General features: G+C 42.5%; 1 protein-coding gene across 6 annotated transcripts in view; it reads right to left on the bottom strand.

The window, feature by feature from the left end:
• LOC101473452 (nck-associated protein 5) overlaps positions 1 to 16,416 on the bottom strand; it is a 188,003-nt gene that overhangs the window by 112,858 nt on the left and 58,729 nt on the right. For all 6 annotated transcript variants that reach the window (XM_076880532.1, XM_004562590.3, XM_004562588.3 and 3 more), the window contains one exon: positions 13,642 to 13,715. In XM_076880532.1, the coding sequence (XP_076736647.1) occupies positions 13,642 to 13,715 (74 nt within the window). The remainder of the gene's footprint in view (positions 1 to 13,641; positions 13,716 to 16,416) is intronic.

Raw genomic sequence — 16,416 nt, 5'->3', positions numbered from 1 at the left:
ATGAATGAATGGCTGAGTCAGCATTAACACAAGGACGCGCACAGTAATCAAGAAATATCGGCTTTAATTTGATCGACGGGGAGCGCGGAAACAGCGAGTAGCGCTGTGCAGTGCAACAGATGTGAGGCTCACTGTGTTTTTTTCCTGCAGGAAATAAGCGATGCTTGTTTGCTTAGCTTTGTTTATTTCCATTTAACTACATAATGATGGTACCATAAGTGCATATCTGCATGATTGTGTGTGTGTGTGTGTGTGTGTGTGTGTGTGTGTGTGTGTGTGTGTGTGTGTGTGTGTGTGTGTGCGCGCGTGCATGGGCTGACAACTGTAATTGCATAATGAATGGGTTTGTGAAAGCATGTGAAGTTAAAGTCCGTACATTTTAGGTATACACTGGTGGATGTGCACGGGTGCATATTTGTCTTCAGCTGCCCCTCATATCTTTATATTTTGCTTCCAAGCTAGACCTTCTTCACTCCTCTTGAGCAAAACGTCTCCAAGTTTCTTCTTCTTGTTTCTTCTGGTTTGTTTGGACATTGGTTTCTTTTTCACTGATTTTTAGTCCAGTCCTTGTACCGAAGCATTTTTTGTTAAGCCACGTAACACTGACCTATGAATCATCAAAAGAAACATAACTGAAGGGATGAACAAGTGCTGTGACAACACATAAAAGACAACTCAGCAACGAACTGGTTTTAAATGGTATCTTTAGCCACTTTGTTTCTGGCAACCTGTCACAGAAACACATCATTTTCTTTTCATTTCTAAAGATGAATCAGCTGATCATCTACTGAAGCCTCATCAGAAATTGTCTCAGTGGAAGGAAGGAAGCTGCCTAAAAGAGTTCAGACTGTGCTGAAGAATAAAGGTGGTCACACCAAATACTGACTTTTGAGCTTGTTAGAATTGTACAATCTCTGTTTTTTTTGCCTTTAGTGTGTGTTTACATGTATGTTTGCACATATTTCAGTAAATCACTGCATCTATTTCCCATTTACAAAGCAAAATATCAAGAAACATGGGGTGATTCAAGACTTTTGCACACTACTATATAGACTACAGTCTGACTGTACACGTGCACAACGTCTGGGACTGAAAAATGAAGCCATGTCTGAAAGAGTCAATCCCTGTAGACCACCCTTACTGTAAGCACATATTTATAGCCCAGCACAACAAAACCCTTTTCCCCGCCATTATTAGTGCTGAAAGTTGTGTGTGGCATAATGACAGGTGATTCTAGCTAGCCAGGCCTATAGAAGTCTTTCCACTTGTTACCGAACTGGATGTCGTGACTGCATTTGTGCTGTTAGAGCCCTTTGGACTCTTATTAATGCAATAACAACTCTACTGACAGCCTAAGAATTCTTCGTGCCAGTGTTGCTGGGTGAAATTCTTTTCTTTTATCTGTATGATACTCAGCACTAATTAGCAGCTATCTGCGTCTGTGCTATGCACTTATGCACCCTGCTAACCAAGCCTGTGAGCGTGAGCTGAAATCGTCACTTCACTAATTAATATGTAAAGTCAGGGTGGCAACTCCCATCCTTTATTTACAGTTTATTGTGTGAGTGTCTTCATGCAATACGTGCAAAATATAATCCATACGTTGTCACAGTGATAATTAAGTCCACTAACACCATTGTGTAAGTGTGTGCGCATGATGTTTGCAAAATTCATATGCGTATATGAACGTGCACGTGTGTGTGTGTGTGCTGAGTGATCTGCTGAGCTCATTAAGGCGCCGCTTATTGCTCTGCCAGGGGTGTCAGTGACAGATTCCACTGTTTGGAAACACTCGGCCGCCCACACAGCCAGCCTGGCTCCACCACTGTCACACACACACACACACACTCGGACTAGGTTAGCATTCCACAGGGAGGAGGGGGTACAGGGAAGGAGACAGGCCGGTGCTGGGACAGTGGCCGGAGGGCCGGTGGGTCAATATGGATTTGTAATAGGGTGCAGGGTGGTCTGAGGTATGCTGGCTGTGGCTGCATGTAGCGTGAGTGTCAGCACCTCTGAGGTCCTTTCGGGTTAGAAGGACGCTGGTGCTCGTAGTAGTAGTATGTGTGCAGCGGTTGAAGAAGTATTTAGGACGCTTACTGAAGTGAAAGTAGCAATTCAGCCATGCAAAAATACTCTATTACAAGTCTGTCACGATGTGTAAACTGCATTTTTGCAAGTGAGTTCAAAACAAATTTCCCATTTGGAGAGTTCATGCTGGAATCAAAGCTTTCAGTAACCTTGTTAAATGGATTTATCTGGCACAAATTAAAGTTTTTGGCTCAATTTACCACCCAAAAAAAATTATTTAAAATGAGACAACAGCGAGCACCGACTCCTGGACTGGCCTGTAAAATATAAACACATCACGTAAAACGAACGCACAGCTTGCTTTGCCGTCGAACTGGATATGCCTCGCATTTCATCAGAGCGATATCTCGAGAGAGCTAGAGAGGGCTTGAAAGTGCTCATTATGAAGAACAGTTCCTTCCAGTGTTAAATAATTGATGCATTACTTTGTGGGCAGCATGATAATGCTGACCCAGATGGAGCTAAATACAACAGATAGTTTTTAAAGCACTGCAGCTGGCAATATTTCAACTGTAGTGAAGTGTAGGTGCACTCAGGTGTAGTACATGGCCCTGAAATGTTTAGAAAAGTAAGAGTAAGTGCACCACACGAACGCACAAACATCCTGTCGGCCCGCTGCTCTGGCGGTCAGCCACACTTTCCCTCCGTGACATTAATCCCCTGCAGCTTGATCACAGATGAGCGACCAGGGGCGACCGGCGTGCGTCACTTGAGGTCATTACCAGACTGGTCGATTCTACGGTCTAGGTGTGTGTTCCCAGTCAGCCTTTAATCGTACACTAGATTAGCCCAAACGTTTGGGCTTGAGATTTGTTTCTGAGAGCAACCATCTAAAATGTCTGAGCAAGCAAGAGGTGCAAAGTCATTTGGAAACACGTCGGTGGTGCTAGGCGTGGATATTTAGCTGTCAACATGGACGGGAATCTTTTGGGAAGAGGTTCAGGGAGTATTTTGTGCACAATGATGAGTAAAGGAAATGCCATTCTGCAGACAGGCAGGCCTGTTTGTTTACCCAACACTAGCTTGCCCTGGATCTGCACAAGACAGATGCAAATCACACGGCGGGGCTTCCTCCGGAGACTCCCTGCATGTTAGTGAGCATCTACATGTGTGTCATTTCACTTCTTTGTTGCAAGATGAAGTGTGTAATACAATGAAAACCCGCAACGCAGTCTTCGGTCATGTTTCATTAGAGCAGGGAAGGGGGTTGATGGGGGGGGTGGGGGACGATGCCAGTCCAGTGAGACATCATCAAGTGCACCGAGATTTTCCTCTCTGGAAGATCTCAGGAAATGTTTAAAGTCATTAGGAGTGGAATGAGCTGGATTAACGCTGATGGCGGTATCTTTAATTAAACTTAAGTAAATCTTTTTTTAAGAAAAAGAGCATTCCTTGTGTGATTACAATTCACAAATGGGGGCTATTATGGGGTAATCTTAGTTTTATCCTCCTCTAATCAAAGGGACAGTTAGATCTCGCAGCAGAAAGACTTTTTTTTTTTTTAAAGAAAGCAGCAAATTTAGAATACACAACATTTAATGCATCCTCTAATTCTTATGCAATCAGAAAGTGCTTATTGTAAAGCACTTTGTGATTTTTATCTGTGAAATGTGCTATATAAATAAATTTTACTTACTTACTTATACTTAGAAGCTCGATTAGGTTTAGAGATGGTCAAATGCAGGTCAAAATTAGATACGCTTTAAATGGTGCTTTTGTACTCCAGCCGAGCCCTCAGAACACTTTTCCCCTACAAGCCACATTCAACCAGTCACACGAGCATTCATCGCTTCATTTTATGCCTTTCAAGTGCTTTTTAGCCATCAAGCACACCAATGGATCCATCGGGAGAATATGGAGTGTCTGACTCAAATATGCAAGATGAGAATTGAACCTCTGACCAGCTCTATGTTCAGAGCCGAAAAGTGAAAACTGTGAACTCTAACCAATCATTAAACCAGATGGGGAGTCTCTAAATTGATATTGATCTTTACCTGTAATACGTTTAACAAGGCTTTGCAGTCCTTGTGATCTAAAGCAACCATCAGCCTCTCTCCAGCTACCAAGAGGTTAACAGAAGCTGACATTCACTTTTTCACTGTGTTTATATGCTGTACTTTCTGGTTACAGCCCCGGGCCCTCTTGCAGCAGTGCTGCAGGAGCTCATCTCTGGAGATGGGGAAGATTATCCCAAAATGCAGGACACTTGGGTGGGGTTTTACAGGACTATTAAAACCCCACCTTCCTGCATCTGTAACTGCTTTCTCCACCCTATGTTCATCATGATCCATGCAGCGCCTTACACCACTGACAGAGACTTAAGCACATCATGTTTTTGTGTTAATTCTTGTTAAGATGGACAGTTATCGTCTTCTTAATAGCTATGATTTAATGGTCAGCAGCATATGTTGTGGCCCTTGTGGTAGCCACTTGTTTTTAGTGGTTTCTATTGTTGTTTTCTAACCACTCACATTTCTCTCTCCCACCTCCGTTTTCATGTTTCAGTGTCAATTTGTTGTCCTTTGGTTACTTCCTGTTTGAGTTTAAATGTTAGTTTTACTTCTTTCCCCTCCTTTGGGATTGTTTGCCCCACCTAAATTTGTTTCCACCTCTCTCTCTAAAATCAGTTCTATGTGTTTGTGCAGCCCTGTGAAAAAGTCCACCTCATGATTCAGTAACTTAAAGAACCACCTTTAGCAGAAATAACTGAAGTAATTATTCTGTGTCTCATGTTATCGGTCTCTCAAATCATTGTGGAGGAATTCTGGCCCACTCTTCTTTCATTGAGGTTTATGCACAGCTCTCTTAAGGTCCCAACACAGCATTTTAATCAGGTTGAGGTCTGGACTTTGACTGGACCATTGTAACACCTTGAATCGTTTCTTTTTCAGCCATTCTGTATTTGTTGTACTGTCACAGCACCCATTTTGGGCCGATCTTTATCTGTTGTACAGATAAAGTCACTTTTGACTCTAGAATACTTTGGTATACGGAGGAGTTCAAAGTGTCCAGGTCCTGTAGCTACAAGAAAAGCCTAAATCATCACCCCTCCATCGCCATGCTGACAGTGGATATGAGGTGTTTGGCTTTGTGCTTTATGACCACACATTTTCACTTTGGTCCAAATGATTTTGTTCCAGAAGTCTTGTGTTATGTCCAGATGCAAACCTAAGCTGTGCTGCCATGTTCGTCTTTAGGCACTTTTGTTCCTTCTCCCGAAAGACCTTACAAACTATACTTGTTCAGTCTTCTTCTAATTGTACTGTCAAGAGCATTTAACATACTAGCTGAGGCCTGTATAGTCTAATTTGTAGCCCTTTGGGTTTGTTTATCCATCCCACCTGCTCCACTTAGGATCCGACTCCAGAGTTCTGTTTAAAACTGACCAGTACATTGTCCTGAAACATTATTCTACATTTACTTTAAGAAACATTCAATTTTACAACTTATCACTTCATCAGAGACTCACAGGACACCCACTTTCAGGACTGCAGTGTTTTGATTTTCACACATTTTCACCCTTTCCTGTTTCCTCAACGACATGAGGATGTTTTCCAGAGAGCCCTGAGCTGGGGGTAAATAGCATGGTTGCAACCACTGTGACTGCCACCACACAGGTTGTGTCAACAATGAAAACCACACGGGCTCTATCAATCTGCTCATCTTAAAGCGAGGATGTTTACCGGAGTGCTTCGCAGCACATGTTTTAGTCAAAATAACGGCACACTTTCAGGAGCATAAAAGGAGTCATAACATATTCACCCTAGAGCTGATCTTGACAAAAATCTATTCACTGTACGGTGAAGAACTCAACTAAAGTTTACAGACCTGAACATTGTGGTGAACAGTCAATTCAGCTGAAATCAGATAAAGTAATATACTAATGTGTAGAAGTGTTTCTTTACAGTACAATACATTTAACTTGAGTGTCTGAGAACCCGGTGAAACACCAGCAGTAATTAGGCATTACACAAAATCCCACTGGCAAAAAGTCTCTTAAGTGCACCTAATTGCTTTTAGGAATGCAGATAATACCCCATTCAGTGGAAATGCCAAGAATAAGTGTCACAAGTCCTTTAAAACGCTGCATATGCATGTTGTGAAACCACTAGAAAATGGTTTAGTGAAACACTGCATGTACAGGGAAAGGACAGATCCATTAGGTTAAGCTATTTTCAGAAAAACAGCCAGTACACTACGGCTCTGCAGTGTACTTAACCTTGAAACCAATCAGAAAACATCAGAAACATGAAGGCTTAAGGTGAATGATATGGGAGGCGAAGCATATTACTGGCAGGTTCTCATATGCAATGAACAGGGGAATGCACCTATGAAAACGACCTTGAAGACGCTTCGGTAAAAGGCCTCATTAAACCATTCGATTAACCTTTTCCTCTCATGAGCTCCATAAAACTGATGCATGTATTTTACCAGGGCCTGGACTGTTTTGGTGTGGGGGGATGGGGAAGATCGTCCCAGCTAGACAGAGTTAGCGAGTTTCTGAGAAGATAACCAAGCACGTGTTGACTTATGTCACAGGGCGGCGGTGTCACCTCCTTAACTTCAGGCTTCAGTGAGGTTATCATTGTGTTCACAGTGAAGTGAGGTCAAGATAAACAAGAAGCTTTTCTGTCGACTTGCTACTTCCTTCAAGAAAACAAATTCTCACACATGTTAACAACTTACTGCTATTTACAACAAATTTCAGCATTATTTCTTTGGACATTTTCTACATCTTTTTCTCATTCATTCTCAATTTGAGTCAAGTCCAAGGAATGTTTTGTTTGGTCGACCTGGTGTGTAGTATGTCCTTAAAAAAACTGAAGAAACTTGGACCTGAGAGATGCATGTAGACCTTCAGCTGAATGAAGCCTCATCAGAAATGGTCTCGGTGGAAGGGTGGCTGTCAAGAAGCCATTCTTAAAGAAGGGAAATACGCAGAAAAAGCTGAGGTATGAAAATTGCAGAAGAACTGAACTGAAAATTAGTGGAAACAAGTCTGATGGAGGTTAGGAGACGGGTAAAAAAAGTGTCTACAGCCATCTGTAAAACACGACGGAGTTTCTGTTATGGTTTGGTATGCATTTCATCCAGTGTTGTTGGAGATCTTGTCAAAATTGATGATTTATGAACACAGAAAGGTACCATCAGACTTTAACATGCAGTAACATCTGGAAAGAGTCTAATTGGCGCAATTTAAATTTTTTTTAGCATGAAAACAACCCAAACCCACTGTCAAGAAAAACACACAGTGGAGCACTATCAGTCATGGATCAGCCTCCCCAGAGCCCGGACCTCAACATTATTGAAGCAGTGTGGGATCATGTGGACAAAGAACAGAACAAAAGGCAGAAACATCCAAAGAAGAGCTTTGAATGTCCTTCAGGAAGCCTGGAGTGTCATGGTCCGGAGTCTGTGACTCCGTGTTTATGTTAAGTTTATTATTATTCTGTGGTTTTGGTTATCTTGGGTTTTTGTATTCTCCTGTTTCACGTTTCATGTCCCTATGTCTGTGTCCCCCAGCCTGTGTTTAGTTGGTGTGTGTTGTGTTCAGTCAGTGTGTTTCCTGTTTTACTTTGAAGGTCTCGTTTCCCCTGCCTCGTCAGCTGTTATGTCTCCCAGGTGTGTTTCCCTCCTGTTTCCCATCCCCTGATTACTGGTGTGTATTTATAGTGTGTGTTCCCTCGTCCTTGTTGCTGGTTCGTCTGTGTTATGCCCTTCGGTTATTCTGTGTATTTTGCCCCGTCTTCCTGTGCATTCTCCCCGCGTAGTTCTCCCTGCAAGGTACCCTCGTTCATGTTCAGGTTTTGTTGTTTAAGTTTTAGTTTTCCCAGTTTAGAGTGTTTTCAGTTCTGTTTCTCGCCATCCTTTCTTTTGTGTTGTACATCACTGTCGCAATAAAGCTCGCTCACCTCAGAAGCCACCTGCATTTTGGGTCCTTAATAATTCGCACGGCTTGCCCCGGCAACCCGTGACATGGAGAACTATTCCTGAAGACTACTTGAAGACATGACACAAAAGCTGCCTAAGAGAGTTCAGACTGTGCTGAAGAATAAAGGTATTGACTTTCAAATATTGACTTTCAAGCTCATTAGAATTATACAAACTGTGTTTTGCCTTATATACCATATTTAAGGTAAGCAGCAAGATAAATCTAGTGGCTTTGTGAAGTGCGTGTAACCTCTGGTCACAAAGCAGAGCATAGAACACACGGTACACAATAAATTCAGCTCTATAGTACAAGATTTATGCTACAAGGGTGTATTTTAGCAAAAACATTCATAAACCAAACCAAGTATCTCTGGTGCCTAAAACTAACCAAACAAATGGGTGAAAATTAAGCAAATATTATAACAAAGGGAAAGCTAAGTTGAAAGGAAAAGTCACAGTTACAGCTTCTGAATTGGATTTTTTTTAAACCACACTTAACTCATCATATCTTCCTTTCAGCAGAGTGAAACCACGCAGTCACGGTTATGTTATTGGCGGCCACCGACTGATAATTTATACTGGGCTGCTAAACAACTCGTACTGGCCATCAAGTAGGAAAATAATATGCAAAACCAGATAATTATACATGAAGAGCAGAGACTTTTGTCATTTTACCACTGGCTGTTCATGGTTTACACTCCACAAGGTTTAATCGAGCATTTTATTAAAAAATAACAAAGTCTTGAGGAAAAATACCAACAAATTTAAAAAGGCAAATTCCACCCTCGCATGAAGGTTTAAATGAGGGTTTCACAGACTGATTTATTTGCCCACTAACTGCTCCTTTAAGATATTTTGGAGTCTGGACTCCTGGGCCGTAAAGTGACCTCTAATGGATGGATTAGGTTCAGTCATTTACTTCAGAGGGCGCACAAATATACTTTGGGAGCATATTAGATCTCTTTAAGGCTTAGCGTGATCAAATTATTGCATTAGACCGGTCAACTTATCCAATTAAAGTTGTAAAATGCATGGCTCTCGCCCAAGCGAGACGGCAGATCCTCGGGGCGTCGGAGGGGTTTGCGGGAGGCTGAACCCTATCCACCTCCTCATCGGCAGAGCAGGCCTCGCCGCATACTTCAGCTGAGGATTACAGCCTTTCATCTTGCTCAGACCGCCGGCAGCACACAGGCGTCTTTGAGGCCAGATATGGCTTGTAGCAACATCAGCAAGGTCCAGATTTGTAAAGCGGTTTCCCAGCTTTGTGCTCCTGTGGTCTTTCTTTCTCTGGCATGTTTACAGGCTCACTCATTTAGCTCTTTCTCTCACTTAACGCCACCATCCTCTGTTAAAGGCGAAGGCGCTTTGTACGAGCCCTTAAAAAGGACAAACTTTAAGAAAATTCAGAGTCTCTCAGAAAACTTTTAATAGCTCAAACAATTTTGAGAATTTGCAGCTCAAGAAAGGACTTTCTTGACTTTCCAGTCAGTCTTTGATAGTTGGTCTTAAAGCTCAAACATTGTATGATCAAGGACAAATAGGCAGAAATGTTGAGCTGCTTCTCAGAGAAAAAATGGACCAATTTCAATTCCACCCACAGGCGAATTCACTTACACAAAGCAAGTCCTATTAGCTATAATCCCCCACCTAAGAGCACATCTGATCTGACCTCCGCTTTCTATCTCTGCCGTCTTCGGAGCGGGGCTGCTCTATGAACATGACAAATAGCTTATTGATCAGCAGATGTCGTCGTCAATGTCCTTTCGACTTGGGCTGCAGCTGCAGTTGCCTGCTCCCTGCAACCTGTCCTAAGCCCCGAGCATCTCCAGCTGAGTCCCCTGCCTCCCTCCCTGCTCCCTCATTACAACTCCCCACTTCCCAGTTGCTATGAGGGAGCCCCCCCCCCCCTCTCTCAGTCCTACCCCACACCGCCTTTCAGCCACCCTCCTCATCCCTCCTTGTCCTCCAAGGTGTGGAAAGGGTCACAGACAAACGCCATCTGCTCCAGCAGGCAGAAAATGGCAGGTGAGACCAGCTCTGGGCCATGTGACCCCTTACACTGGCCAGCTATGGCCACTGAAAACAAGGTCAGGGGAAGATTTGTGGAAAAACAAAAAACCCCAGCTCAGCACATTGACAAATCAACAGTGGGAAAGTAGAGATGGAAAGAGGGAAAAAAACTAATCTGCATTGTTTTAATCCACAGGGAAGATTACACAGTCACGGTGCCTTGACACAGCAGCTTGTCAAAAAGAGGTCATGCAAACTCACTCCCCGCCCGTCATGCTTTTTAGTGCTGCAGAGCATCCATATGTTCCCCACCACCACATGTCTGTCACTCAGCAACGACTTTAATAAACTCTTTTTCCTCAACACATCCAACCTGCCCTGACTCAACTGTGTGTCAGCGGCATATCAAGGCCACCACTAATGAGAGTGTAAACCTTTAAAAAGACATTTCATCATGTTTAATGAGTGCCCTGCAAACAAACGATGAATAACTGGAAACCCTGGGTTTGGTGTCCAACTGTACAACGTGTCTGATGTTTCCAAATTTGGATTTGCTCCATCTGATGTTGAAACTGTGCCGTGGAGCTTTTGTTTCCGTCTGTCAAGGACGTGGTCACATTGAATAGATCGAGTGGGAGAGGCCGGCCAGCATCCCACTGGGGCTTTGTGCTCCATCGAGCAATGATGCTGCGACCGAGTGCAAGAGACGGCGATTGTGTATCTGCATGCGAACTCATGGGGCTTTAGGATGACGAGGATATAGCAGGTGTTTCTGACACTCAAAATTATCTTTAATTAGATTCAGATAATTAATAATCCATGTTTTTCATTAATTTACACTTACCACCTGTAGCTCTGCGACATTTGGAGCTTGTTTAGGTACAGATGACACCCACTTGGCAAACATCAGTGAAAACTCCAGCTTTTGCACAACACACCACATCCGTGTTTTCTTTTAATTTATAAAAATGCAAAAGTTTCGATCCACCACTCATTTCTTTCATATTTTGCTTCCAATGAGCCAGATATTCTTGAAATGTATTCAAGCACTCTCGGGCAATAGCCCTCCAGGCTTTCTGGAGGTCTTTCAAAGCTTTTTTTGGATATTAGCTACTTTTTCACTCACTTTTAGTCTAGTACTTGTTACTGGCCATTTTCAGAGGATTATTTATCATTTCCTAAGCCACTTAACGCTGACCTATGAATCATTCAAGCATAAAACACTCAATGGATGAACCAGTGTTGTGTCTAAATATAAAATTCCAAAGATAACACAGTTTGAAAGACATAAAATAGTATTTGTGCACCAACAAGGTGATTTCCAAAGAGTTATTACCTAAAAACTTGGCATATCTCAGCATGGTGTGCAGTGTGTCCTTAAAAAAATTGAGGAAACTGGACAAAAGAAGTTTCCCATTTGATCAAAATATAAAGTAAGACCAAGATGTACATATTTAGCAATTAAATGAAAGTAGTATCTGCCTTCTAACATAAAAGAAAAAAGTGAAATTAGGACAGAGATCAGCCATAATTGTCCAATTGGTGTACTTTGCCAGTGTGAAACTACCCCATAATATGGTACAATGAGAGCCATGAATGTAGTAGGTCACTGGGTCATAAGGAAGGATGCAAAGAACTAGAGGAATGTACGGGCTTCTCTTTCTCCTCTTGACTGATTGATGGGCCCCATATTCTTAGGGGTGGAGCGAGACATCTACAGCATCGTGAGATGCTGCCTAATAAGGGAAAGGAGGCGGTTTTTTGGGGTTTTTTTTGTTTTTTTTTTAAGTCGAGGTCTATGTTTTAGCTGAACAAAAGCCTTTGTGAAATCATTCATCACTGTCGCCGCTCTGAATCGAACAACACTGGAAAAGAAATGAGAACAAATCCTGGCTGGTGGTATGTTGTTTCTAAAAACTGAGCTTCAAAGACAAGGAATTTTCAAAGTACGGATTTCCACTGGTTTGTTTACAACATCTAGAGGCTTGCAACAATGCAGAGCCCCTCACAGTTGAATCTCTCACTGGAGCCCATGGAAGACAAAAGCAATCTTTGTAAATAGCACTTCTCCTCAAGACACCAGCATTACGTGAAAAACTGGAGCCTTTATCCATGATTCTTTCAATCAAGATACTGACTTGAAAGATGTACTTCAAATGGCAAAAACTACTTTGAGTTATGAGTGAGTTTATATCTTTGAACCTCAAGGAAACAAATGTCAGTTTTACAAGGCAGGGGTGCATTGGGGGATACTTAGAGAATCGGTCTAGTCCTTTTTAAAACATACCAAACTGACCGTTAGTGGTTTGGTTTGGTTTCTCAGGTTTTGTCTACTTTTACTGACTGAGCGTTTTACACAATGGCACAATGGCTAGAAAAACATTGTAGAAGACCAAGTTTGATGCCTTGCGGAGATAAGAGCAAAAGGAAGAGACGTGGCCAAAGGCTAAGACACAACGCTTACATGTCAACGCTTAAGCACTTCAAAGTACAATGCCATGTAGCATTAGATCATTTAAAGGTATAATTTACCCAATCAGAAACAGGGTACTAACCTTGTTTTTAAGCCAGTTTGGACAACCTTAGAAGGATCAGGTTGGAGTACACTCCAAAGGGGGGGTTTTTCCTTCTCACATGGGGTACAAACAGTAAATGGGAAGCTGGACAGAAGCTGGACAGGTAGAGCTTTGAAAAGGGAGCACCATGAAGAGAGCCCACTGGCATTTATCCACTATTTTTTCACTAGTGGGCAATCAGACATCACATGGACTCCATGGTAGGGCGCTGGCAGGTTAATGACCAGTTAATGCCCAATCTACACTACTCGGGGCATTTGTGTTTCACATGCAGCTTCCAGGGTAATCGGGGTACTTCAATCATTTGCAGTTGTACAAGTTCAAGGCTTTTGAAACCATTTGGTCCCCAGGTCAGTTTGCACAGGTCATCTAAGTGGCTATTAGGTCACTCTGGCTCTCACACGAGATGTCTTAGAAAGTTGGGTGGGGATGACTTAGATGAGAGGGTCATTCCTTTACACATCACTTCCTTTATTAAGGGGCTGTCCTGGCCGAGTAAAGGGGATGGTCAGTGGTCATTTAACCCCCCGCAGCCACCGATCCTGAGACCCTTATTCCCCTTTCCCCTCTGTCCAACCCCCAGCCCCTCTTTGCTCACTCAGGGGGAAAATTACTTTGAGCCGGGGGAATACAGCTCCATTGAGATGGAGAAAGGGTTGTACAAAAGAGGGTGAAGTTTAAAAATTGTCTCTCTTTTCTATGGGGGCTGTGCATCGCTGGAAGGGAAAGGATGATAGCAGCATTGAGGGGACAAGGTCATTAGATTGGCATCTCCATAAGCTCTTCATTTCCATTGTCTGTGCAAATCTGCTCCAAAGGACCTCCATGAGAAATGCCCCCAGTCAACCCCAAACTGAGCCTGGAGTCTCCCCCTTTGTCTGCCACTTTTAGTGTGCTTCCAACACAAAAAGCATTTCTCAAGAACTGTGCACAAAGCTTGTCTCAAGCTCAAAACCAAACAACATTGTTCTGCAGCCTCTGGTTGGCAATGAATTGCAGGCAGCTGCTGATATCTTCAGGCAGAACCTCTTACCTTCGAACGTTTCGGCGCTCCTCCTCAAGCTGCTTGAGAAGTTCATCAATGCATTTGTTGGCGTCCATGTATTCCTGCCGAGAGAAAGAAAACTTTATGTGTAAATGATCAAAGAGTCAAATGCTAACAATGATTAAAGGAATACATGCAAAATCACACCCTGACTGCATCCTCGTGTTGCTTTCATAAATGTCAAAGAACGTCAAGACAGGAGTGCTTTTTAAAAGGTGTGATAATTCAGTTTAGCCTCTTATCCCCTCTCCATGTGTAATTCCAGAAGTACCTCTGGGTAACTTCTAATGGCTGGCCCAGAAGCAAGCCCGGCAGTGTAATGTCAGCTGGGAATAGCGCTACTGAGTTACAGCACACACAAAATGAGCTAAGGCTGAGAGCAGAATGGAAGAAACAGATGTTAGGATTTCTCGGCTTTGGCCTAATGATTTGCTTCTTAGTGGTCTGACATCATATAGCAGAAGGGGGTTGTAACTGTGAGAAATAGGCCACATACAGCGGGCACCATACTTCAAACATCTGGGTTTTCAGATACTCAGTGTCTACCTGCAGTACACAGCAGAGCACACACTGTGCTGTCAGATCAGTGCGGTGGAGGTTTAAGACTAATTAATTAGATATTAGCTTGACAGCTCACGATACATCTCATGGGTAAATGGTTATCTCTGTGGGACAGATGCTCTCCATTGATTTCCAGACACTCTCATCATGTGCTGTGAGTGTAATTGAATAATGGGGATTCCCAAGAAGAAGTCCCTAAGCCAGAAATCTCAGTCTAGGAGGGGAAAAATGGTCATAGTATCTGCAAACCATCCATTTTTTTTAGATCCTTTTATTTTTGCTTTTACTGCAACTACGGCGCCTTGGCCTGCTTCTGAACATAACTCCCTTTGCAGCTATTGTAATCTCAGTTCTCTAATTAGTCACTGCCAAAATAAATCCCTTCAATAAAGCACAAAGTCACTGTTGTAGACCAGAATTCAAGGAAAAAAATGAAAAACAAACACAGTGTCTGCAGTTTCCAAACTTTCTGGGAAAACCCTTGATGATAAAATACAGCAGAGTGTCCACACGAGACAAGTTTGGTCAATATGGAAATTTTTCTTGTTGTAGTGATACACTATATCATAGCAATACACTTTTCTGGGAAACACATTGGGAAATCCCACATAATCAGCCAAAAACAGCAACACAGCCTCAAAAATGACCAATTATTTGACAAATGGTCTAATATTGCATTAATGGTCAAAACCAACATAACCCCAGCACCAACAATGCAATTGACCAGTAACACTGTTGCGATAACACAGCATGCTGACTTAAGGGCTTTCTGCCATTATAATATACTTTACGTGATTATGATTTAATCTTTTTTTAACATTTTTTCTTGCCATAATAGCAACAGCAGCAGCTTCATTTTGCAGCATGACAATGATTCTGTTTTTCTTAGCAAAACACAAAGGATTGGGGGATGGCTCAAGACTTTTGCACAATACTGTTGCTTGGTGCCCAGGCCTAAGCAAAGTAACAGGTAAAACAGATCATTTACAAAAGCAGAAACAACAAGTCAGCTCAATATTCCCTTTTGGTTTCACACAGAGCACAAACCCAGTCTCCTGGGTAAAAGTTTTGAGCTTCACACATTGTCATGACTACATGAACGTTGCCGATCTTTATGCTATTACTTCTACTTATAAGCATTGTTTTTATGTCTTTTCCCCGATTCACAGGGAAGCTATGACATTACCACAACATGACTGGTGAGTAGCAATGATGGTCCCTGAACACTTCATATGATACTGTGGAAAAACACATACACAATGATATCAGATACAACTATTTGGCACAGGCTTTCAACGCCCTTATTGATTTTTCAGACATGAAACACTGAACTATTTCACAGCCTGTAACACAGCACTTTTAATAATTTGCATTGAGCAATATGAGGACAGAATGATTCTGACCTCCCTGTGAACCACATCTGGGGCCTGAACAGACCTAAAGTACTTCTGTTATCACTACATGGGCTTTTTTAAGCTGTGGCCTTGAGAGCAAATTCACCAGATGTTCAGAGACTGCTGATCTAAATACATTAAGCACAGTTGTTTTGTCTGCTGCTTCTTAAGCAATTATTGGACCTAATCTCGCATCTGAGACTGCCACTCAAAGACAGCCATCACCAGCAGCTTGCACCAGTGCCAGGAGAACATGGCAAAGGCCCAGGTGTCCTGCCGAGTTTGCATTCAAGGGCACTCTGGTGACCATTAGGCAAATAGGGGCAAAGAACGACAACAGATCGATGCTTAACAGTGTGGTGTCACATTTTCCAATTTCTGTCATGCAAAAAAAAAATGACAACAAAAGACATTAACTCAGTTTCCATCCATCATCCCTTTCATCACTGGAATCATCCATTTTTACTTAATCAGCATGACAAATCTTTCATGTTTGGAAAGCAACCAATTACAGTGCCTAACAACACTGCCCTAAAGCCATCTGTCAGTCTCAGAGTGTCACAGAACGGGGCCAGAATGGCACTCAGACCCAAGGCGAAAAGGCCATTAGTGCTCAGTGCTAAGTTCCCAAAGTTAAATTTACCGTTGGCTCCAGGAGTAGTTAATCAATAGTGCAAACCATGGCAAATGATTGTTCATGTTTGTGTTCTCTGAATTCATCCTGACCACATGGGTGGACGGAGAGAAGCTTGTAGCTGTGAAATGTGTTCTGCAGAAGAAACAAAGTACACTCTAACAGAAAGATCTC

This window comes from Maylandia zebra, linkage group LG23 (genome assembly GCF_041146795.1).
Source record: "Maylandia zebra isolate NMK-2024a linkage group LG23, Mzebra_GT3a, whole genome shotgun sequence".
Taxonomy (NCBI): Eukaryota; Metazoa; Chordata; class Actinopteri; order Cichliformes; family Cichlidae; genus Maylandia; species Maylandia zebra.
Note: the sequence above shows the minus strand (reverse complement) of the source record. Positions and strands in the feature narration are given on the sequence as shown.